The sequence below is a fragment of the Ochotona princeps genome, chromosome 3, assembly GCF_030435755.1.
Source record: "Ochotona princeps isolate mOchPri1 chromosome 3, mOchPri1.hap1, whole genome shotgun sequence".
NCBI lineage: Eukaryota > Metazoa > Chordata > Mammalia > Lagomorpha > Ochotonidae > Ochotona > Ochotona princeps.
The window spans coordinates 63,052,577-63,079,212 of record NC_080834.1 but is presented as its reverse complement, the minus strand read 5'-3'; the positions used below and the strand labels follow the sequence as shown (position 1 = coordinate 63,079,212).

General features: G+C 39.4%; 1 protein-coding gene across 1 annotated transcript in view; it reads right to left on the bottom strand.

Annotated features, from left to right (window-relative positions):
- Positions 1-26,636, bottom strand: part of NSUN3 (NOP2/Sun RNA methyltransferase 3) — a 57,691-nt gene that overhangs the window by 4,321 nt on the left and 26,734 nt on the right. Inside the window, exon 5 of the mRNA XM_012930193.3 lies at positions 26,322-26,443. Within this exon, the coding sequence (XP_012785647.3) occupies positions 26,322-26,443 (122 nt within the window). The remainder of the gene's footprint in view (positions 1-26,321; positions 26,444-26,636) is intronic.

Below are 26,636 nucleotides of genomic sequence, written 5' to 3'. Positions count from 1 at the left end.
TATAATCAGATTATTTCACTGATTTAAAGAGCAATACTGATCTGCATTTTGCAATAAAAATGACATTTTTACAACACACTATATGGATATGAACTTATTTCTAAAATATAAACACTTAAATACATATGCAGAACATGCTGACCAAATAGAGCATCAGCATAAATCATCTATTTCCCTAACAATTCACAAGTAGTTTTTTAATTTCATTTTATGACACAGTTCCATAGGTTCTGGGATTCCCCCAACTCCTCCCTAAGCCCTACCCCTGTATTGATTTCCTCCATATTATTACAGCAGTACAGAGCATAACCAGTCATAAGACCATCACTGCGGGCACAGACCATGCAGAGTCCAGCATCTTATTGTCCAGGTAAATTCAACAGTTTCTCCAAGCCCTCCCCCGACACAAATATTTTAAATAGAAAATTCATGCAAGTATTATCACAAATTTATATATCATAAACAAAGAACCATCTACATATTTTGAAGAGAGTGAGATTTGAAAAATGTTGTTTTAAAAGAGAAATGAAGATTCAATCAGAGAAAACTCTACCAAGAAACTTAAAATAAGGCTGACACTGGGGTACAGTAGATTAAGCCACCACTTCCAATGCCAGTATCCCATATCACAGGGCTGGTGAGACCCTAAATACTCTGCTTCCAATCTAGCTCTTTGCTGAGGTGCCTGGGAAGGCAGCAGAAGATGGCCCAAGTACTAGGTTCTTTGCCACCCATGTGGGAGGTCAGGATGGGGTTCTCGCTCCTGTTTTCGGCCTGGCTGAGACTTGGCTTTTGAAGCCAAGCTCTCTGTTGCTCTACCTTTCAAATAAATAAATGCTTGAAGCACACACATTTATACACATACACTCTCACACACACACACACACACTCACACACACACACACACACACACACAACGTCAAAATATTTACAGAGAAAAAGATACTTAGGAATTAGAGTTATCATGATAACAACAATAAACTCCAGAAAAACTGGTATTCACCACCTAAAAAGGCAGCACTGGAAACGGAATAAGACACGCTGCATGTGGTCTAGCAGAAGGAAGCGGTTCTCCATGCATGCATAAGCTTATGTGCAATGTAGTACTTTAAAAAATAACTTTAAAATAATAAAAAGAGAGGCAGCAAGGCAGAGACACAGAGACACAGAGAGTGAACTCTCACGTGCTGGCTCACTCTCTGAATGCCTGCAACAGATTGGGATAGGCCTGGGTCAGAGCCAGGTGCCAGGAACCACATCCCTGTCTCTCACATGGCTGGCAATGATCAAATTACTTGAGTCATCATCATGATGTCACAGTGTGGGAGATCGCCCCTGGATCTCTGCCTGCCTAGCCCATACGGGAGGCCATAGGCACATGGCACACTATGCCCTTGGCTAACACATCCAACATGGCCTGTTCACTGGGCATGCAACAAGAGCATGGGCGGCACCCCAGTCTCTCTTCCCTACTCAGCTAGGACTTCCTTTGTAAACAACTATAGGAAGTGAAATGCTACATTCATCCTGCTTTTCAGCAGGTAGAGTCTGTCCTGAGATACAACTTCCTATGCTTCCTGTGCTTCCTGACCTTTTGCTTCATTGGAGGGTCCAGAGAGACAGACATATCTGTTAGCCAGTCACAATGCTGTTGTTGGATGGAAGTACTGCCAGGACCGCCCTTCTGCCTGCCTGCCCCCTTCTCCTATATAAGCCTGTGACTTTGCTCAAATAAATGGACATTCTTCACCACCACTTTGTCTCCAGTGTTTCTGCTGCCAAAGAGCACTGTCACTACTCCCACTGTTGGTCTCAGGGCCTTCGAGACAGAGACTCCCCAGATCACAGGGTCTGGTAAGAAGTTGGGTTCAGGAACCAGAGGCAGGGATAGGACCCAGACACTTTGATGTGGGATACAGATATCACAAATGATAAAGCACATTAGAAGCCACACTGAATGCCCACTCCCAGTGTAAAAAATAAGAATCAGAGGAAAGGAAAACTAAGTAACTGAGCTATATTCATTTTGCCATAATACTATTCACTGCTAACCTTTTTCAGATAAACAGTGGCTCCTCAATGAGTAGAAGTTTCATGGTTTAACAAACCCCAAGTAATAAGATGTTGCTGTTTTTTTTTTCTTTTTTAAAAAATACTTAATTATACAGTTCCACAGGCTCAGGGATTTCCCCTTCCACCCTTTGTGTTCTTCACCCCCCCATACACCATTTTCTCCTATATTATTACAATAGTATAGTTCTGGAGCTGATGCAGTAGCCTTGTGTCTAAACTCCTCACCTTGCACGCCCCAGGATACCATATCGGTACTGATTCATATCCTGGATGCTACTCTTCCCTTCCAGCTCCCTGCTTGTGGCCTGGGAAAGCAATGGAGGACGGCCGAAAGCCTTGGGACCGTACACCCATGTAGGAGACCTAGAAGAAGCTCCTGGCTCCTTGCTTCAGATCTGCTCAGCTCCGGCTGTTGCAGCTACTTGGGGAGTGAACCAGCGGACATAAGATCTTTCTCTCTGTCTCTCCTTCTCTCTGTAAATCTGACTTTCCAATGAAAAGCAACAGTCACAAGTCCACCATAAGTAAGAACACTGGCATTGTTCACCATTTCACTATGAGTAATAACAGCAGCAAAGCTTTCCAATGATGCCTAAAAGAGGAAGTCAGAAACAGATGTTTTGTCTGACTACAGTAGAAATTTAAAAAATTATCTCATCAGATTAAGGAAAAGGCTGATCTAATATAAGAAGCAAATGGAAACTTATTAACACTATTGTGTTTTATGTGTTACTCAATACATAATGTACAACTATAATGCAATGCCGCGAAAGTACTTCTAAAGCAGGAAAATCGCCACATACTGGAACTCCTCTGCCACTTCCCCAAAGCAATATTCCCTCAGAATCTTCTCATATAGGCTGATCAGGCTTCAACTTCCAACCTGAAATATGATTCCACCTCACAAGACTAGTACACAAAGATATTCTACACAGCACAGCTCTCTTATATTCTACTGTGTAAAAAATAAATAAATAAATAAATTAGCTATAGCATTTACAGGCATCTAAGTAAGTCTGTGGCAGATTTCTCTGTTTCAAAATCAGACCAAACCTGATGGAATGCGATTTATTGTCAATATAGCTATTTATGTTTTGCTGAAAAAGTATCAATGTTTGATTACAAAATGATCTAGAACTTTCAGGGGGAGGGAGGAATGGCACTTAGCAAATATATACTGTATTATATTTAAAAGCCATATAACTGAATTGTGAAACACATGATTTCAAGTTTTGAAAATAACTTTGTCTTACATTTTAGATTCAAATGAGTTACACTGTAAAGAACTCATTTTCTAATTAGGGGTACATATAGCAGTACACAATAGCTTTCCAAGGAAAGCTTAATTTAATTACTTTTCACAAATTAGTACTTTACATGTTAATTGTAAACAGTGTCAGATAAGTGAACCTACAATTAGAGTTTTTATGCAGGAGTTCACCAGCGTTTCCTCATTCTAATATATAGTTGTCCCTTCGCACTTTCAAATCCTGCATCCAAGGATTCAACTGTGAATTCTAAACATCAAGGGAAAAAAAAACCACACCTGTATTCAACATGTATAAACTTTCTCTATTTCCTTCCTTCTCTCTCTCTCTCTCTCTCTCTCTCTCTCTCTCTCTCTCTCTCTCTTCCTCTCTCTCACTCTGTTTCTTTCAAGGCAGAGTGACAGAGACAGGGAGAGGAAATGAGAGAAAGGGATCTTTCATCTGTTGGTTAACTCTTAGTTAGTTAGTTAGTTAGTTAGCTCACTCTTTAAGAGGCCTCAAAGGACAAACTGGGTCAGGCCAAAGCCAGTAGCTGTCCCATTCAGATCTCTCACAAGGACGTAGGGACCCAAGTACTTGAGCCATCTTTTGAGCTTTCCCAGGTAGCTTTGGAAGCAGGGCAGCTAGGAATAACACCATCACTCCAAATGGATTATTGGTGTTACAGAAAGAGGCTTAACCCAATGTGATATAACATAATTTTCAAATTATTTTACTTGTAATTATTTCCTGAATAATACAGCACAACTATTCATATCACATTTTCATTTCACTGGGTATAAGTAATCTAGAAATGACTTAAAGTATACAGAAACATGAAAGGGAAGTCATAGCTTGTATGTAAATTCTATGCCATGTTATATAAGAGATTCTGGTATCTAAGGGGGTCCTGAAGGAAACTGATCCAAATGTATAAGGTGTGAAGGAAAAACTCAGTATATCAAGAGTTCCTTTCTTCTCCATCCAAAAAATGTTTAGTTGTATTTTCTTAAATACCATTTTGTCTAATCAAAATAAAGCTATTTTTCCACTGTTTATTTCCCAATGTTGAATGCTTTGCCATCATATCATGTTAATCCTCTGCCTGCAAGTACCAGCATCCCATATGGGTACCAGTTTATGCCCCAGTCGTTCTACTTCTAATCCAGCTCCCTACTCATGGTATGGGACAGCAGAGGATGACCACGTTCTGTCCTTGGCTCCCTGTACCCACGTGGGAGACGTGGAAAAAGCTCCTCGCAACTGGTTTCACACTGGCCTTGCTCAAGTCCAGTGAATGGAAGACCGACCTCTCTCTGTCTCTCCTTCTCTGTAAAAATCTTCCCTTCAAACAAAAATAAAATAAATCTTAAAACAAACAAGCAACAACAACAAAAACAACTGGACAACAAAGCCTCTAGAGCTACCTAAGTTTAACAGTGAGGTGAAGGATGTATTACTTTCCTAAGCTCCACAGCGAGATATTCATATTTCCAGACTAGGCCATTTAGTCTTCAGATTGTTAAGAAATGAACTACGGGGATGAAGGAAAATAAAACAAAAATGATTACCTCGCTTTAAAATAACATTATACTGAAACATATATATATGTGTGTATATATATGTGTGTGTGTATATATATATATATAAAACCTTGAGAACAACATAATTTCAATGAACTTGAAAACCAAACCAAAGTAACCAAAACAATAAAATGTCATGGAACTCTGACAGCAATCAAAGTTCCAAAGGGAGGAGACTTCAAAACTTCACCAAAATTAAAATCATGATGAAAAGTGCCCTATTTTTCCTTTGGCAAATTTCTGAGTCTCAAACAGAAAATGTTACTTTTATAAAGAGCTATCAAAACCACCTAACACATTTAAAAATTTTTTTTTCTGATCTATTCTGGTACTTGATTAGAAAATTTGGCATTCTACTGTAGGGTCAGTGTTAATTAAATCACTATTTTCTGCATTTAAGGACTGAGCTCAAACTGCAGGGGGGCAAAATCGCACACCAACAGTGCCATCTTTTGACCAAAACAGAAAGCTACTTATGTCATCCTTAAAATATGCTTGAAATCGGTCTCACAAAAATTTGTGCTGCAGAAGCAAAGGAATGATACAGATCTGTACTCTTGAAAAATTAAGATTACAGCCAGATAATGCAAAAATTAATATATTTCTTCTTCACCTTCACTCCTATGTGCCTTCTATCACCAGTTCAGAAGCAAGAAAAAAACAGTACCATTCTGTGGGATACAAAGGTGGGCAAAAGAAAAGTGAAATGAGACATATTTAAAGATCCCTTTAATGCCATAATGCTAGCAAGCTTTAGCCCCCTACTCTTAAAAAGCAGGACAAACATTCAGCACCATGGTTGAGAGAAAGCTTGGGACATGCACATTCCTTAGTGGAGTGCTTGGATTTGGTTTCAGCTCTACTTCCAATTCAAACTTTCTGCTTTTGTGCATTCTGACAGGCAGCAGGTGATGGCCCAGGTGCCTGGGACTCGGTCAGGATGGAATTCTGAGCCTCTGGCTCCACTCTGGTCCAGTCCCAGCTGTGGCAGACATTTGGGGAGTACTCAAATAGAGGGATAGGTCTGACTGTATCTGTCTTTTTGCCTTTCAAATATATATATATATATATATATATATATATATATATTTATATATATGTATATTTCAAATACAAATATATATATAGTTAGAAAATAAGATTGGCAGTTTATCAATCTTACAACTGGTGTGCTGTAATTATTTAGTATTCCAATAATATTTCAGAGCTCCTATGTGATGTTACAAGACTATGTACAACTTACATAGAAAAGAAGTATTAACAATCAATAACACAGTCATACGATCAATAATGTGAAGATGTATGAAAACTATTGCTAGTTGTTTGCAGTCTCACAGTTCAAATGCCACTTAAACTATGTTCAACCCTGAAAGGTAAAATACTTCCAAAGGACATTGAATACACCGCACATAGTCCTTGAAAATAATGAGAACAACATAGCATGACACATATACTATTTTTGTCATCTTAATTGTCTCAAATAGTCACTGAAGACAAAGAACACCTCTCACCTATAGAAACTAATAAACAGTAGGCTGTTCTGACACAAATGACCTGAGAATCAGGGCTACCTGTCCTACGGATCACACAAGTCGGACCTATGAAGGGCAGATTCACAGCACTTACAATGAAATAAAGGAAGCGAAGTATCTTGTGCTGAGAGACAACTTAACTCCTTTATCAGACTGGCTTTTAAAGGACAGCTTTGAAAAATTTTAACAACTTAAGACTCAGCATTTAGAAACTCAATTGTAGTTAACCGTTCATTAAAATTCCAAATAATGTGGAATAATTTGGCAATCACTGATAATAATTTGGCAAATAATTACAAATAATTACAAATAATTTAGAAGTTCATTTAACTATGCTTCTATTCGCATCACTAAAAAAATAAATAAACACAACTTTTTCTCAGGAGCGTGCTAGCAGATAAACAACCCGTCTGTATTAGAAGGCCTATTTTCAGCACTTACCTTACTATACAATCTGATTCTGTCATTCAACTCCATGAAACGTTCTCCTGCTAAGGCTTCTCGACATCAGTCCATCTTTCTGCATCACACATTTCTCCTAAGCAGAGGATTCTAACACACCCTCTCAGACTGTCTTCTCCCTTCTACGCCTAAGTATCAGTTCTTCAGAAAACCTTACGTTTGGTTTACCTTTTTGTATTTCACCCAGGTGTTTCACCTATGCCACCTCATTTAATCTTTCAATTAATTCCTGAAACATAAAGTTTTTTACTTTGCAGATCAAAAACTAAGGCAAAAGACTTAAAAACAAACAAAAAAAACTTGTATAAAGTCCCTTTGTTAGATGTTCAAACCAGGATTCATACACAGGCAGTGGATTCTCCAGGAGCTCCTGTTCTTAAACATGGTTCTCTTAGACACATCTTTTCCTTTCCAATCCAGAGTCAATCGCTGCCCCAAATCCTAATTCTCTAGTGAAAACCTCTTATAAGTGTGATCACGTGTATTCATTTCCTTCCATTCACCTAGTAAAAACATCTTTGTTACTTTTTGAGTATTTATAAAATCTCTAAAATAGGTTTTCTTGGTAAACCATTTTGTTGATTCTCTTCACACCCCCCAGTGCTATCTGACCATGGAATTTCCACCTTGTGGCAGATACTCCTCATTAATCATTAGTAGCTATTCTCAATACCTTCTTTAGTAATGGAAAATTTAATTGGATACAACTAAAGCTAATTTTCTAAACTTTTTTCAAATAAAGGTAGTCATGAGGCAGGCATTTAGCAGTGGTTAAATTGCTGCTTGGAATACCTGTATTTCATGTAATACAGCCTGTTTTGAATTCCTGCTACTTCTTTCCCCACTGAGCTTCCTGCAAATGTGTATCCTTGGAGGTAGCAGATGACAGTTTTCTTATCCAATGAGAAAATCCTAAAGCAAAAATGTTGATTCAGAATCATTTGCTGCAGCTATTAAGTTGCCACTTAGCATGCCTATATCTCATCTTAGAGCACCAGGTTAGATCCTGGGCCCTTTTACTTCCAATGCATCCCAGAGGAAACAGAAGGCGATGGTCCTAGCAGAGGATGGTACTTGTCATCCACACAAGGGATCTAGACTGAGTTTCAGGCTCCTGGCTTCAACCTGTTCCAGCCCTAGCTATTGAACCCATTTGGGGACTGAACTAGCAATGGCAGATTTCTCTCCATTAGTCATTTCATCCCTCTGCCTTTAAATGATACATTCTGAAAAAATAATTTCATGGTTAAATACAAAACAAAATAAAACAAAACAGAATAATGGCCACCTTTGGTGAGCAGTGTGAATAGACTGTTAAGGATGACTGGGACACTTTCTGCGATGATGGATTTTCTCTATCTTGGGAGGGTTGCCTACAAAATTGTTAAAATTCCTTCAAAAGTATGAGTGCCTTAGTGTACACTCAGTGTAGGGATTGCTAGGAGATTTACACATGTTCTCAAGACAGAGGAGTTTCCTCTCTGACTTTCTGGGTCCTACTGTGTTTTTCTCATCTCCCACTTCATGTGCTAACTGGTGGCCCTGCTTACTTCAATCCCAGTAGCAGAAGCAGGACTTACTTACATAGAATTATGCAGACTAACCAGTTCCCACAATTGAAAGAGACCTAGTTCTAATAATAAACACTTTTTATTACTGACACAAATTCCTCTCTGAACAAACTCTGATAGACAGCAACAAATGTGCCCATGAGAAGCAAAACAGACAAGTTTGTGTAATTTAACTATTAAGAGCTGAAATCCATTCTATCTTCCCTTTTTACATATTTAGCAGCTTCCAATACTTATACAAATCATCTTTGGCAAAAAACATGTTACTTTGATCCACTAATTTTTATTATCTTTCAAACTCACTTCAGAGTTCACAGTATCTGCAATCTTCATTAATTCCATATGGAATTTCTTCCAATGCTATTTTTATACTCAATAAATGAGTGCTCAATTTCATTAAAGATAAACTCATTTTAGGCTAATTTTGTACTTTTTTTAAAAAAAGATTTTGTTATTTATTTTTATTGGAAAGGAGGATATACAGAGAGGAGGAGAGACAGAGAGGAAGATCCTCTGTCCGATGGTTCACTCCCCAGGCGGCCACAACAGCTGGAGCTGAGCCAATCTGAAGCCAGAAGCCAGGAGCTCTTCCGGCTTTGGGCTGTCCCAAAGGCGTTGGGCCATCCTCAACTGCTTTCTCAGGCCACAAACAGGGAGCTGGATGGGAAGTGGAGCTGCCAGGATTAGAGCCGGCGCCCATATGGGATCCCGGCACGTGAAAGGCAAGGACTTTAACCACTATGCTATCGCTCTGGGCCCTAATTTCGTACTTTTTATGTCTGTTTCTTTAAACATGCTTTATTTATTTGAGAGAGAGAGAGAGAAATGGAGGGAGAGACATAAAGAGATATTCCATCTGCTGGTTCACTCCCCAGTTGCTTCAATGGCTAGAGAAAGGCCAGTGCTGGGCCAGGTTGAATCCAGGATGAATATGCTTCATCTGTATCTCCCACTGGAGGCAACGGGCCAAGAACTTTGGCCATCCCTCATCCCTGTTTACAGGCACATTAGCAGCAAGCTGGACCGAAAGTAGAGCAGCTAGGGCTTGAATCAGCTCCCATTGTGAGATTCCAGCACTTCAGGCAGTGGTTTTACTTCTGAAGTCACAACACTGACTATAGAAGCATATTTTTAAAATATATGTATTAAATGAATAAATGACTGTTGCCTTAATTAAGATGCCAGTCATAAAGAGAACTTTTCAATGTAAAACAAAGGAATATATTTAATTGCAACCAACAAGCAAATTTCTGACTAGGAAAGAACTCCAGCATAGCAGTAGTCTATGCTACGGAACAGATGGCAATGATAGAGGCCAGAGGCTTTATCTTAAATAAGGCATTTACTAACATGGGTCATAGAAAATAAACTCCTACAGAAAACAAAACAATCTGTTAATGAGGATACTAAGCAATTATGGTCTCATTTCTAATTAAGTTGATAACATTTAGTGAGTAAAGTTGACTATGGAAAACCATGATCATTATTTTAAAATGTAGATATGTGGTACCAAAATTGCCTATTATCCTTGAAATGTTGTTACTACTGTGGTACTAAAAGTGAAATCTAATAGGATGTTAGTGTGGAGGGAGTAGGTTGTCTGATTTTTTAAAAAGAAATGCGTCAATTAATGTTAAAAAATTTGACTTAATTTGAAGAATAGAGATATATTAATCAGTAAAAAGGCAACCTATCAACTGATAAAACCACGTGTCTTGCTAATTTTTATGAGCTCCATACAGCTTTTGTATTTGATCTGCCTTTTTTCTAGGTGTATGTCTCTTAATGCTAAACATTCCATTTTTCCACATCTTATTTTTCCCTTCCATTTCCTGAGTATTTGGGGGACTTTTATTTTTCTTTCCTATTCCATATCTTCATGTTACATTGCTGACTTTGAACGTTTCTGTCCAATCTTTCTGTTTTGCTCCCTTTCAGCAGTTTTCATTTCTTTCATCTTTTCCACTGCCGGTTTCTCATCATTTTACTCTGTTCGTATCAGTTTACTATTTTTTCCAGCAAACATAAGCAAGAAAGCAAGCAAAAAAAGTATCTCTAACACTGTTATATACTATGACCAAGGAAACCATTAAGGTGAAAAGTTGAAGCTAATATACAATTTATCAAATAAATGCAGATTTAAAATTAAGTTCCAGGTACTATAAGCATCCGAACAAGAGATATTTCTAGGTTGATAGCTACCCAGTGCTATCATCAGTTTTAAAAGTATTATTTTACAACCCTTGAGGGTACCTTTCACTGTGCTCACAGTAAGTAATCAAATTTCCAGATATCAAACTGTTTATTATCAAAGAAACTCTGCAAATTCAAGATAAGAAGCATGATCTGGCTTGCTATTTTCAGAGATGCTATACCCAGCAGCTATTCTTTTGTCAGCCTAAGAAACAAATACAATGCTGATAATTAGTTTTCGTCTTCCAGCAGTAAGTTTTTACCTTGAAGAAGGGATATTTTTGATATAATGCTTGTAGGACAGATTAATGACTTTAAACACTCCTGGAACAGCTTATAAATGACACATTTTAACATATTTATTTTCTGTTTTCACTTGAAGATCTTACATTTAGCACATATTCCCAGCAGTTCATTACTCCATTAACATGGATAGCAGGGGGGCAGTGATTAAAATCTTAGCAAAGACTAGTGATTAAAACCTCAGCAAAGAGTGAATATAAGGAATCCAGTTTTGTGTTGTTTAAATTAGCAAAGAATAACAGATCACATTGAACCTGTCTAACGGCAAGACAGACTCTTTGATCCACTGTCAAATCTAATCTTTTCATTCACACAATGAAAAAGAAACTAGAACTTTTCAAAACGACCAGAATTGACTTGATTTTTACATACATGGCATAGGTACTACTTAATGGACAAGGCTTATCCCTGACTTAAATAATTTTTAAAAGATGTATTCATTTTATTGGAAAGACAGAGTTAGAGAGAAAAATAGAGACAGAAAGATTTTCCATCCACTGGTTCATGCACCACATGGCTACAACAGCTGGAGCTAGACCCATCCGAAATTATGAGCTTGGAGCTTCCTGCAGATCTTCAACATGTGGGCAGGTCCCCAAGGCTTTGGGCCACCCTTTGGTTATTTCCCAGGCCATAAGCAGGGAGCTGGATCAAAAAAGTGAAGCAACTGGAGATAAACCGGAACCCATATGGAATGCTAGTGTTTGCATGTGGAAGATTAGCCAGTTGAGCCATCATGTCGAACTCAATTAGATGATACTTAAAATGTTACTTACACTTTTATTTTATTTGAAAATCAAAAAGACAAAAAAAATCACCCATTGGCTGGTTCAATATGCAAATGACTATAATAACCAAGACTGGTACAGACCAATGGGAGGCAGGAACTATCTGTAGAAAAAGAGCACCCTTGAGGCAGAGTCAGAAAAGAGTGGTTGTTAGATGAACTGCAGAAAATTCTTCCCTCTGGAAAAACCACAAAGTTTAAGGAAATACACAAGTTACTATTTCTTATATTTATATATTTGTATTTGAAAGATTTAAAGATAGAAGTAGAGACACGGTGAGAGAGATCTTCCTTCAAATAGCTGCAACAGCCAGAGCTGGGCTAGTCTGAAACAAGGAATCTAGAGCTTCCTCCCGGTCTTCTGCATTAGAGCAGGGACCCAAAGACTTGAGCCATCTTACACTGCCCTCCCAGGCAACCAAGCAGGGCACTGGATCTGAAGTGGTCAGGACTTGGGCCAGCATCCATTTGGAATGCCAGTACCACAGGTGCAAGCTTAACCTAGGATACCATGGTGTTGGCCCCCAGAAATACACAATTTATACCAAAATAGAGGGGAAGAGTGGCGGAATGGCACATAGGATAAGGGTATGGAAAATATTAGCTAATTAACAACCCATTCCACACTGGTAGACAGCGGTGTGGGTGCCAATCCAAACATGATCCCTACTATATCCATTAAGTGAAAGGTCACATCACAGATGTGGTAGGAGAGGGTAGTGGGGTAGAAGGAAATCTCATAAAAGATAATAGCCTCAGTGGGTTCCAAGCTCTGGGGTCCCTGCTCTGCAAGGGGAGTTTTTGTCACTTATTGCAAATAAACTTGCTTTCACTTTTGCAACCTCTTGCAATTCTGTCTTTATTTCTACACTGAGAAATGGAACTGTGGACCAGGGGAAGCAACTCCACACACCCAAGACACAACACAGTGGTGCCAAAACCAAGGAGTCATTTCTAGTTTTATCGCCACAGTCAGTATGCTTCCTTTGAAACAGATTCCAGGGTGGGATGGAGTGATCACCAATCATCTCTCCTCCTCTTTATACCAAAGGTCCGGGGAGCCCCTCACCACCAGAACTAGCAATGGGAGAAAAAATTCCTTCTTCGTTTTCCCCCAAGGAAACCTGGGACAAATCCTGGTCTCCCACGTAAGCGACAGCACCTGACTTCATGACCCATTATTTACTACCTCCCGTATGCATTAGCAAGAAATTGGACTCTGGCTCAGAACCTCCCACATGACATGCAGGCATCCCTGTGGCATCTAAACTGCCACGGTAAGCACCTGCCCTTGATTTAAACAGGTTTGTCACTGTTGTTGTTTTTCAAACTTGAAGTAAAAAGAAACTTTTTAGAACAACTCCGACAGTTAAGCAAGAAAAGATACCATGTGTACAGATAGATTTGGTGTGGTAGACTAAGGAGCTCTCCTGGCTATCTGTAATTGATCCCATAAGAAGGCTCCTGAAACTTCTAGAGAACCCTGAGGTCTTTACAAAACACAGTTTGAAAACGGCTATCCTAAATAACTTTTGAGCAGAAAACAATGGTTATCCCCTTCAGAGAGAAGTCGTTTGACTCCTGCAGTGGTCATATTATAAGAGAATTAAAGTTTACTTAGAGACATTTTAGTGACTTCATTTAGGTCAACAGCATGGTATGTTCAGACACCTGTAGTGAGTGACAGAATGAGATCAGGGGATAAGAAAACTTTTCTTGTAGAATAAAGAGACACAAGGACTCCTGATGGATAGGCTGGATTAATCTTGCTTTTTCAGCCTGAGGTCAAATTCTTTGGATCATAAAACAGTTGTTCCCTGCAGAAAGAAGATTCAGGGTGACAAAAAGAACACAGAACACCAACTGATAATTAAGAATGCTCAAGTAACAGAGAAAGCACTTCTCTGAAATAAAAAATAGGCAGGTCATCTTCTGCTATACTTAGTGGCTACTATTCAGAAATCTTGAAAAAAACAAAAAGATCAATTTTTTTTCTAAATAAAGTTATGTCTTCCAAGGTTCTAAATACTCACAGAATTTATACAGTATTGTTCAGTACATTTTAAATAGCCATTCATGCTTTTCAAGTTATTAAAGGGAAAATATTTACATTTTAAATTAACCTACAAATCATTCACATTTTGTAGGGTACAGTGCAATCATTTAACACTTCGTTATCATAAATAATGTTTTACAAATTGCATAAACTCTGGTGGGTTAATGAACACTTAAAGTGTCATTTTAAGGAACTTTATGTCTTAACTTTAACCCTTAATAATCATGAGCCCTCTGTGAAGTTTCCACAGCTCCCAAACAAGTTTTCCTTTTTCCATTAGCTCCTTTGCATCCATTCCCTGTGTGGAATTCAGGAATGTTTCTATAATGCGTGCAACTATGCCATTTTGCTACTGAAAGTATTTCAGTAGCTCCTCACAGTACATAAAACAGTTGTGTTAAGTGATGGAGTTATTCAAATTAAATAATACCCAAATATACAGATAATTGAATAAAAAAAAGCAGTACTGTCTGACTCAAGAGCAAGAAAAGATTGTATAGTGTGGTCTTTCACAGACAAGGTGCATAGATTGCATAGGTTTTGAAGATAGTACAAAACCACAGAAAAAAAAAACAAAAACTGTATACTAGTAAGTAATATGGCTTTAAAATACATGAACTACCAGCTGGCATTGTGGCATAACAGGCTAGGCCTCTACTTGCAATGCTGACATGCCATATGGATACTGTTTCAGTCCTGGCTGTCCCACTTCTGAGTCAACATCTTGGTAACACGTGTGGGAAGGTAGTGGAGCCTGGCCCAAGTCCTTGGGCCCCTAAAACCATGTGAGAGATCCAGCCTCTTGACCTCGGCCTGGTCCAGTCCCAATCCCAGCCACTCTGACCAACTGGGGGGTCAATCAGTAGATGGAAGCACTCTCTCTTTTCTTTGTCTCTCTCTCTCTTTTTCCATCTATCTCTAACTCTCCATAACTCTGTATTTCCAATAAAATAAGCCAGCATCTTAATACTAAACCATAAAAAAATACACAACAAAAAATTCCTAAAAAATAAAATCCTTGATGCACATAGATGCAAAATTCCTCAACAAAATGCTAGAAAATAGGAAATATCATTCACTTGTATCTGGAGGGATTTATTCCTGGTAAGAATATGCAAATCAATACATGTGACACTGACACATCATACACATAAGCTGCAGAATAAAAGCCTTATAATTATCTCAATACATGCAGAAGAGCATTTAATGAAAAACAAAATCCGTTTATGATTTAAAAAACACTTAACAAAATGGGCACAGAAAGAACATCCCTCAACAAAATCAAGGCAATATACGACAAGCCCACAGCCTATATCATGTTAAAGGTGGAAGAGTTGGAAGCATTTCTATATCTTATGAAATAAGATAAGGATGTCCATTTTCATGTCTGCTATTCAATATAGTTTTGAAAGTTTTAGCCAGAGCCATGAAGCAAGAAAAAACCAAAGAAGTTCAAATTGGAAAGGAGGAAGCCAAATTATTACTGCTAGCAGACAGCATGATTCTACATACCGGTGAACCAAATGACTCTACTGACAGACTACTAGAACTCATGAGAGCTTGACAAGAGCAGGCACAGTGGCTCAATGGGTTAATCCTCCATCTGCAAGCACCAGCATCCCATATGGGTACTGGCTTGTGTCCTGGCTTCTCCATTTCCCATCCAGCTCCCTGTCTATGGCCAGGAAAGAAGTGGAGGATGCTCCAAATCCTTGGTCCCTGAACCCAAGTGGGAGACCACCAACAAGAAGCTCCTTGTTCCTGGCTTAAGAATGCCCAGTTACAGCCATTATGGACACTTGGGGAATTAACCAGCAGATGGAAGATATTCCTCTGTATTGTACCTTCTCTCTTTAAATCTGCCCTTCCAGTAGAAATAAATAAATCTTTAAAAAATAGGAGAACTTGATAAAATTATAGGATATACAGTCAACATACAAAAATAAATAGCCTTGGTTGAAAAAAAAAAAAACCTTGTACAATTAGTTCCATTCACAATAGCTATAAAAAATACTGAAATAAATGAAATAACTCTACAATTAAAATTACAAAACACTGGCAAGGAATAGCAACCCCATAAATTAATCAACAAGTCTACAACCAACTAATCTTTGACAAACAAGCTAAAATTACATCCTGGAGAGAAGACAGTCTCTTCAACAAATGATGCAAAGAAAACTGGATGTGTGAATGTAGAAACAAAAAAGAAGACCCTTGCCTTACACTTTACATAAAAATCAACTCACAATAAATAAATAAATAAATAAATAAATAAACTCCTACTGGATCGAGGATCTCAATCTATGAATGGAAATGATTTAACTAGCAGAGAAAATACCAGGGAAACTCTGAAAGACACTGGCAGAGGCAAACACTAGAAACACAGTCACGAAAGAAAAAAGTAAACAGGGCCCAACGGCGTGGCCTAGCAGTAAAGTCCTAGCCTTGAACACGCCCAGGATCCCATATGGTCACCGGTTCTAATCCCAGTGGCCCTGCTTCCCATCCAGCTCCCTGCTTGTGGCCTGAGAAGGCAGTCGAGGACGGCCCAAAGCCTTGGGACCCTGCACCCATGTGGGAGACCTGCAGGAGGTTCCTGGTTCCCGGCTTTGGATTGGCACAGCACTGGCTGTTGCGCTCACTTGGGGAGTGAATCATCGGACGGAAGATCTTCCTCTCTGTCTCTCCTCCTCTCTGTATATCCGACTTTGTAATAAAAATAAATAAATAAATCTTTAAAAAAAAGAAAAAGAAAAAAGTAAACAAATGGGATTACATCAAGCTAAGAAGCTCTGCACTGTAAACAAACTACAAACAAACCAAAACAAACAAAACAAAAAACCCACAAAATGTGCAAGCAACCAACAGAATGAGGGAAAATATCTCCTAACTATGCAACTGATAAAGGAATAATATCAAGGATACATAAAGAATCCAAGAAAACAAACAATTCCGTTAAGAAATGGAAAAGAAGAAAGATGATCCTGACTGCCTTTTGCTACCCACATGAAACACCTGTGTGGATTTTCTGGCTTCCAGTTTTCGCCCGACCCAACTGTTGACACAATCTGGAGAGTGAACCAATGAATGAGCGTGTATGCTTACATGTATCATTTTGGGGGGGGATGAATCAGCTAGTTTAAGATTGCTCTTGTCTCTCCTTCTCCCAGTAACATTTATTTTTTTTTAAAGATTTTATTATTATTATTGGAAAGTCGGATATACAGAGAGGAGGAGAGACAGAGAGGAAGATCTTCCATCCGATGTTTCACTCCCCAAGTGAGCCACAACGGGCTGGTGCACGCCAATCCAAAGCCGGGAACCAGGAACCTCTTCCGGGTCTCCCATGCGGGTGCAGGGTCCCAATGCATTGGGCCGTCCTCCACTGCTTTCCCAGGCCACAAGCAGGGAGCTGGATGGGAAGTGGAGCTGCCGGGATTAGAACCGGCGCCCATATGGGATCCCGGGGCTTTGAAGGCGAGGACTTTAGCCGCTAGGTCACGCCGCCGGGCCCAGTAACATTTATTTTTAATAAATAGGGAAACCATTAAAAAAAAGAATTCATGGAAAATGCAGATTATTTAAACAAAACTACAGATACACATACAAAAAAGGAAATGGGCAAGAGAGGAAGCTGGTGCAGTGATTTAATAGGCTAATCTTCCACTTGCAAGTGCCAATAACCTATACAGGCATTTGTTCATTTCCTGGCTCCTCCACTTCCAATCCAGCTCACAGTTTATGACCTGGGAAAGCAGCAGATGATGACCCAAGTCCTTGATCCCTTGTACCTGTGTTTGAGACTTGAAGGAAGCTCTTGGCTCCTGACTTCACATAGACTTAGTAAATGTTTTAATGGCTAACCGATATGCTTTTATAACTATTTCTTGCAGTAATCACACTGTGTTGGAAGAGTTCTCTCAGGTTTTTCTAATTATCTGAATGAACAAAAGAAATAATGTACAATAATATAATGTAGCTACTTTAAATGCTAATAAGTAAAATTTTCATTATAAATAACCAGAAATGTTCTTTTCTTCCTCCTTCCCTCCCTCCTTCTTTCCCTCCACCCCTTATTTCCTTTCTTCCTTTCTTTTTCTTAAGTGGGGAGGATCCTGCCATGGCGACAAGTCAGCATGGCTGGGAGCAGAAGAGCTAGTAGCTGGAAGAAGGCTGAGGCAGGGGATTACTTCCTGTTTTACCTCTGTGTCCCAGAGGCCACTCACCTGAGCCTTCCAGGAACTCCTGCCCTTACCAGAGTGTGGAAGTGCACCCCTGAACCTGTCCATCGAATGCCCCAGAACCCCAGAACTCATACACTCTCAGCGGACTGAGAGTGCTTGCACGAAGCAAACTTCCTGTGCGGATTGTGGGCTGTCTAGCTGGCCAAGCATGGCTGGGGATGAGCGGGGCCTCCCTGTGCCTCCTTCTTCATTAGTCACTTTTAGCCAAGCTTATCACCTTCCAGAGTTAATGGGTTTGATCATCAGAATCTGTTCCTGAAAAACGTTTACTCCTTTGCCTTAAAATAAGTTATGAGAATTGTCTGCAGAATTTTGAAAATGAGAATCATTTTCTATATATTTTAGTATCTGCAGCTTAGTAAAGTTTCACATACAAGTAGATAAAAATATTGGGAAAATTAATAAACGCTAATAAACTCTTATCTTCAAGATGACGTTGATTACGTATTATCAATTTACATTTTGGATGCGTTTTTAAGAACAAAAATACAATACCTGCAAACTATAACTTAAAATATTTCCTTAACCTTTCACACCATCATTTTCCTTAACCTTTCACACCTTCCTTTAACAGAGATCATCTTGATCAGTAGTAAACTTCTATTTTAAGAAAAAGTGCATACTTCATACAGATAGAATTTTACTCTCATCTCTGAATTTTGCCACCGAATTTAAAGAAAGAAAGAAAAAAGAAAAAAAGTTGAAGGAGAAAGAGAAAGAGCAGGACTAAGACTAGAATTCCTAGTCCTAGTGGCAGCAATAGGTACAGTCATAGCAGTAATATTCCGTTTTGCTTTTCTGATTCCAAGTACATAAAGTATAAGATGACAGGTATGATGTAAATTGAAGTATTTTAATGATGAAAAAGGTATACACATAACACAAAACGTGGTCAAAACCGACCATTCTGATAAAACTGTTAAGTCACAGATTATTTTTCTATTACAACTTTCACATATGAATGATGAAGACACTTACTCCATAGTCAGTAGGTGTCTCTCTTTTTTAAGGTTTTTTTTTTTTTTTTTTTTTGCTTGCTTGCTTTTGTTTCTGACACAGTTTATTAGGCACTGGGATTTCCTGTCCCCCTCCCCAAAGTCCCTCCCCTCCCTACTGATTTCCCCTCCAGTTTAACAATGTGTGGGTGTCTCTTAACTCAGGTATAGAGTATCAGAGAATATGTCAGTGACTCTTAAAAATGTTCCTTTTAAAAACACAATTCTTTTTGTCAGGGCACCACTTCTTAAGAATTGTTATCCAAATGATTTATACAAATTTTCAAAATGCTGTCAAAAAATCTAACCTTCCTTTTTCAGTAGGTTCACAAACTGAATTTTACTTGTCAAGTAGTGTGAAAAGACAGATCAAAGGGGTCAGGATTTTATGATTGACTTTCCTCTAGGAAATGGATGACATATTACTGAAATAAGATGCCTATATTTTTATTATAAATCATACTCTTCATTTAGTTCTTCCCACCTAAAAACCACATAATCATCTCTTTTACAAAAATCAGAGCCACTTTCTCAAAAAACAACATACATCAATCCCAGCATGTTTTCCCACTCAATTATTCTTAATATATCTAAATATTAAAAAAAAGCAAAAGAGGGCCCAGCGGCGTGGCCTAGCGGCTAAAGTCCTCGCCTTCAAAGCCCCGGGATCCCATATGGGCGCCGGTTCTAATCCCGGCAGCTCCACTTCCCATCCAGCTCCCTGCTTGTGGCCTGGGAAAGCAGTCGAGGATGGCCCAATGCATTGGGACCCTGCACCCGCGTGGGAGACCAGGAAGAGGTTCCTGGTTCCCGGCATCAGATTGGCGTGCACTGACCCGTTGTGGCTCACTTGGGGAGTGAATCATCGGACGGAAGATCTTCCTCTCTGTCTCTCCTCCTCTCTGTATATCTGACTTTGTAATAAAAATAAAAATCTTTAAAAAAAAAAAAGCAAAAGAACCACTTTATATAGTATGTATGTAGTACGTAATAGAAATGACTGGCTCAAATTAGCATGACCCCTGCAAAAGCATGGCATGCAAACTCACAAAATGTTCTGTTTTTCTTTATATGAAACAAATGGTTGACTCAGAAATTATTTTGAAAAGTGATTATAAAGTTATATGATTCAATGGCTTTATATAAATAAGATTAGCTTACTTCAATTTCATCTTGAATCTTTGTCTCTCTTACCACCTTCTTTTTAAAATTATCTCATCTTTTAATTTTATATAAGAGTTTATTTATTTGAAAGGTAGAGCAGCAGAAACAGGAAGGAAAAAACAGAGAGAGATCATCCATCCAGTGGGGTCACTTCTCATATGGCAGCAATACCTACAGCTAAGCCAGGCACACTCAGAAGTCAGGCGCACATGCTGGTTTCCCACATGATGGCAGAGATCCAAGCATTTGGGATCTCTTTTCCTAGGCACAGGCGTCAGAGCAGAACTCAAACAGGCATACAGGCATTCAGGCATGGGATGTAGGTGTTGCAAGCAGCAGCCCAGTCAAATGCATCACAACATTGGCCTCTACTGTGTCTTAAAAAATAATAATAATAATAATACATTTTATCTATTGAAAGAGAGACTCAAGAGATCTCTCTTCTGCTCTATCATTCTCCAAATGCCTGTAACAGGCCAGAGCTAGGAGCCAGGAACTTAACGTGCGTTCAACTTAACGTGTGGTGACAGAGACTCATCTACTTTAGTCATGACCACTGCTTTCCAGGTGGGCATTAGCAATAACTAGACTGGAAAACAGAGCTAGTCCAGGCACTGCAATATACAATCCAGCCATCCAACTGGTAGCTTAACTGCTCTGCCAAATATCCACAACTCATTTTTGTCATCTGAAAAGTTTTGAAGACATACACTTGAAATAATTTTATATAATTTACATGTACAAACATTCATGAAAAATGAAATCCAAAGAAGTCACTTTGGCACAGAAATTTTGGGGATTCATACTAGGGTTCTTCAAAAAACGTTATGGAAAGGCACATTATGAAAAAAAAAAAAACTTCCATTTTCAGAACTTTTTTTGTAGCAAAATAAACTTTCTTTGAGAGGAAGAAGGGAGGGAAGGACGGAGAAAGTGAGGGAAAGAGAGAAAGGAGAGAAAGTGTGCAATCCTATGTGCTGGTTTATTCTCCAACACCCACCTAAGGCAGGAGCCAAGTACTCAAGCCAGGTCACCCATGTGGGTGGTGGGAACCAGATTACTGGAAACCTTAAAGCTGCATGCAGGGCCCGGTCTCCCAAGGGTTAACTTCACAGCTTAGCTTGTTTCTCAAAGGGTGACAGGATGGGCAATCTTGGCCTGATACAACTAGCCCCTGGCTTAACCGCAAGTTCCTGCTTCCTATTTGTGAAGTTATGTCCTCGAGGGATTGGATAAACACTGGGAGGAGCTCGAGGGATTTAGGGTGGCCACTTGAGGATTGGATAAACACTGGGAAGAGCTAGGTAGAGTATAAAAGGTAGCCTGGAGTTTCAATAAAGAATCGTTCGCATTCGGCATTCTCCTTACAAGCATGATCCACTGTGTGTTGTCTTTTTTTGTAACCCTAGTCCCTCTGCTTGGCTCGGGGTACGCGGCGGCGACACGGATGCTCCCATGGTGTGTACTGGAGGGACGTTGGTGACGGGTCAGAAGCAAGAGCCAGGAACTTACCTTAGCCACTCCGATACAAAACACATTTTCAACTACTAGGCTAACCAACCATCCAAACTAGTAACTGAACAAAACACATTTTCAACTACTAGGCTAACCAACCATCCGAACTAGTAACTGAATTCCATTTTCTATGACACTTAGAAGTAACTGTTATATTTTCATGCTTCATAACTTCAATAAAAGATTCAAATTTTTTTTTATTTCTGTGTGGATAAGTAAAAAAGTCCTTATTAATTTGTACCAGAAACTTACAGGATTTGTATTTCTACTCATAATAGTAACTATGTGTGCTTTTCTTCCTACATAAATTCATGATTACATAAAATTTCATATTAAAAGATTCAAAATATTTAAAAGAATGATACATACCTACTAATAATTCTTTTTAAAGGTTAGAGCAAAAAGTTTTCTATTAAGTATCAATTTTCATTCAAGTACAGCATTCATAAAAACGTGAAAGATTAACATCCAGTTACAGAATATTTGGTTGCACAGCCAGCACAATAGCTCAACTGGCTAATATTCTACTTGCAAGCACCAGCATCCTGTAGGGGCACTGGTTTGTGTCCTGTCAGCTCCACTCCTGATCCAGCTGCCTACTTATGGCCTGATCAGCTTAGCTCAGGACATTGTGGCCACTGTGGCCATTTGTGGAGTAAATCAGCAGATGGGACATCCTTCGCTCTCTGTAAATCTTCTCTCTGTAAATCTGTCTTTCCAATAAGAAAAAATAAATCTTAAAAAAAAAAAAAGAATATTTGGTTGTATAATAATCTTTTCAAAAGCTAACATTCTAGGGCCCAGCGGCACGGCCTAGCAGCTAAAGTCCTCGCCTTGAAAGCCCCGGGATCCCATATGGGCGCCGGTTCCAATCCCGGCAGCTCCACTTCCCATCCAGCTCCCTGCTTGTGGCCTGGGAAAGCAGTCGAGGATGGCCCAAGGCTTTGGGACCCTGCACCCGCGTGGGAGACCCGGAAGAGGTTCCTGGTTCCCGGCATCGGATTGGCGCGTACCAGCCCGTTGCGGCTCACTTGGGGAGTGAATTATTGGATGGAAGATCTTCCTCTCTGTCTCTCCTCCTCTCTGTATATCCGGCTTTCCAATAACAATAAAATCTTAAAAAAAAAAAAAAGTTAACATCCTAAACATTATAGAGACTATTTAATTAATACATTTAATTTCAGACAAGATAAATGAATATAAATACAGCATGGAGGAGATACTTTATATCTCTCAAAAACTTTTAATTTTTTGCCCCATGACTATCCTCACATTTTCTCCCTCCTGAGGACCATCTAATAATGTTCACAATATCAGACCAGGGGATGTTTGCTCCCATACTTTCTAATTGCTCTTTCCAAATGCAAATAAAGATCTGCTATCAGTCCTTCATAATTTGAAACTCATCAAATCAATGTACATTTGCATTTTAAATCTTTTTTGTGTCTTACTATAGAATAAAAGGGCTATCTTGTGTTAAAGAAAGGTAAAGTAGGGCCCGCGGCACTGTAGCCTAGCAGCTAAAGTCCTCGCTTTGAGTGCACCGGGATCCCATATGGGTGCCTGTTCCAATCCCCACAGCCCCACTTCCTATCCAGATCCCTGCTTCGTGGCCTGGGAAAGCAGTAGAGGATGGCCCAAAGCTTTGGGACCCTGTACCCATGTTGGGAAACCTAGAGGTAATTCCTGGCTCCTGGCTTTGGATTGACTGAGCTCCAGTTGTTGCAGCCACTTGGGGAGTGAACGAACCATCGGATGGAAGATCTTCCTCTCTGTCTCTCCTCCTCTCTGTATATCTGCCTTTCCAATAAAAATAAATAAATCTTTAAAAAGAGGAAAAAAGACCAGTAAAGTAGTAACTAAGGGGATTTTGAAGATAGGCCAAGAGACTTTTTTTAAGTGATACAGTGACATAATAGAGCTATCTGATGATAAGAGAGAGATTGCACCTCCAGTCCTCAGAATCTGAGAGCAAACAGGTGTGCCACAGGGCAGGAGCCCAAGGGAGTTAGAGGAAGAGAGCCAGAGGTCAAATGATGGCACAACCTAAGAGACAAGGAAGAGAGGGAAAGTAACTCTTCAAAATGGCTTTTCAAGTGGCTTTAAAGGAAAGGTTATGCAACAAGGGGCCCCTCAGGCTCCAGGTAATGATAGGTTAGTGTCCTTTGACTCACAGAAAGGTTTACATAAGTGGGGGAGGTGTGGCTTCCAAACTAGTGACCCTGAACTTGCAGCCTGCCTAGGACTGTATCAACATGGCATTTACTAAAAGGGTAAGAGCAAGAAGACATACAGTGGTGAGACTTCTGTTCCGATTTAGAGGAGGAGGGACTCACAGGGCACTAGAATATGAGTTTTATTTTGACTAGTTGAGTTTTATGTGTTCGGAAATCTCTACCAAGTAACTGAATATGTAGATTTAAGGTTAAGCAGACCAATTTGAGCTGAGATATACACTCCTGTTTGAGAAAGTCCTTCATAGCAGAAGTCACCAGATTGAGAAAAGGAGTAATACCAACAGACTAATGAAATAAAAAATGAGCCAATCACAAACAAATTAAGAAAAACAGGGAAGGCATAACCAAAGAAGAGTGTGTGGTGGAGATGGGAGTGCTGGGGGGCGGGAGGCCAAAGAAGAAGATCTTGAATGTCAAGGGAGAAGAATGTGAGAATCAACAAAGTGCAGCAGCCTTTTCAGAGAACAGTTCAGCATTGCCATAGAACTGATACTCGGTTCTACTTCTTGTTGCTTAAATCACAAAAAGGTTAATGTACCTGTTCAATTGGAAAACTTGTAAAACTTAAAAAAATAAAAAGCAGAAGGTAATAGGGTCAGGGAGAAGAGTAACAAGTGCCATGTCTGATGTCAACGTCGGCATGAAGAAGTCCCTGAGAAGCCAAAAAAGGTCAAGAAGATGGACCAGGAAGACAGTCCAGAATGGAGATTCTGGCTCCTGGCTTTAGCCTGGAACAAAGCCAGTTGTGGTGGTCATATCAAGGAATAAATCAGAGGGTTCTTTCTCTTTCTGATTTCAAATAAATAAATAAATTGCAAAATTAAAAAATTACCAAATATACTTTAAAAATAGATCAGGTAAAATCAGAAAAATATCTTTTTTTTTTTTTTTTTTACCAATTATGGAGTTCTTAGAAACTTTAATAAGAATGGATTTATAAGGATATGAAATAGGGCCGAGCATGGTAGCCTAGTAGTGGTTAAAGTCCTCGCTTTGCAAGTGCCAGGATCCTATATGGGTGCCAGTTCTAATCCCAGTGGCCCCATTTTCCATCCAGACCGCTGCATGCGGCCTGGGAAAGCAGTGGAGGATGGCCCAAAGCTTGGGGACCCTGCACCCACATGGATGATCCAGATGAAGCTGCTGGCTCCTGGATTCTGATCAGCGCCACCCGGTCATTAAGGTTACTTGGGGAATGAATCATCGGATGGAAGATCATCCTCTCTGTCTCTCCTCCTCTCTATATATCTGACTTTCCCATAAAAATAAATAAATCTTTTTTTTTTTTTTTAAAGAATATAGGGCCCGGCGTGGTAGCGTAGCATCTAAAGTCCTCGTCTTGAACGCACCGGGATCCCATATGGGTGCCAGTTCTAATCCTGGCAGCTCCACTTCCCATCCAGCTCCTTGCTTGAGGCCTGGGAAATCAGTGGAGGAAGACCCAAGGCCTTGGGACTCTGCACTTGTGTGGGAGACCTGGAAGAAGTTCCTGGTTCCTGGCTTCGAATCAGCAAAGCACCGGCCGTTGCACTCACTTGGGGAGTGAATCATTGGATGGAAGATCTTCCTCTCTGTCTCTCCTCCTCTCTGTATATCTGACTTTGTAATAAAAATAAAATAAATCTTAAAAAAATTAAAAGAGTATAGGAAATAAAAGATAAAATACAATGAATTAAAACAAATTAGGAGAAAAAGCAGTAGATGGAGTATAAAATACAGAGCCAGATCATGAACAGGAAAGAATTCCTTGGTAACGAGGCATAATCTGAAATAATAACAAGACTGTCCCCAAACATCTCTGTTTCGAAAAAAAACCATACAAATGCACCTTAAAGGGTTTGTGGAAAAGAGGAATTAAAATATAAGATTGTTAGTATAAAATATTTTGCAATCATGTTCAGATTGCTTCATAATAAAAACACTACACAAACATTTTGAAGACCCACTCCATCGCTTGGTAGCCAGGCCATTCTGGAAAATTCTTAGAAGGAAACTGAGTACTAACAATGAATAACAATTTCCTAAAAGGGTGACTCATCTACAACATTACCAAACAATACATCCTCTTCTTTAGCGACTTTTACAGAGGGATGGAAGGGGCTGCTCGGATTCTGTTAACACAAGGAAAACCACGATGAACCTGAGGCAGCAAAGCCAACAGCCAGCATGCTACATTTCACTGGGTGGGTATTACAACCTGAGGAGCAGAAGGGCAAGGTAGTTTTCAGAGTGCAGCTTTTGTTGAAATAATCACTGGCACGTACACAGGAAGCCCTTTATCTGGGGGCCTGCCATACTTTGTTTTTCCTATTTGAATAATATGGAAAGCCAAAAGACAGTTTGTATTGACAGTGCTCACCTCAAGAGTTCCATTTGTAGAACAGGCAAACTCCTTCTCTGACTTATCCTATAAGCAGCCTTTTGTGAATCCGAAGAGAACAACCAACTTCGATCATTTGAACACGGAGCATCAACTAACACCTGGAAAAGCAAATGTACAAACAAGGCAACTCTGAATGGAAAGTGCATTCTCAGGCACAACAGAGAAGCTATATATATAAATATGACAAAGAGCCAATAAAAAAAGACATTTCTTTGTAACTGAAAATACACTTTTAGAAAAAATACTTTTAGAAAATTCCTATGCATCTTTCAGCATTTCTTACTTTCTTTG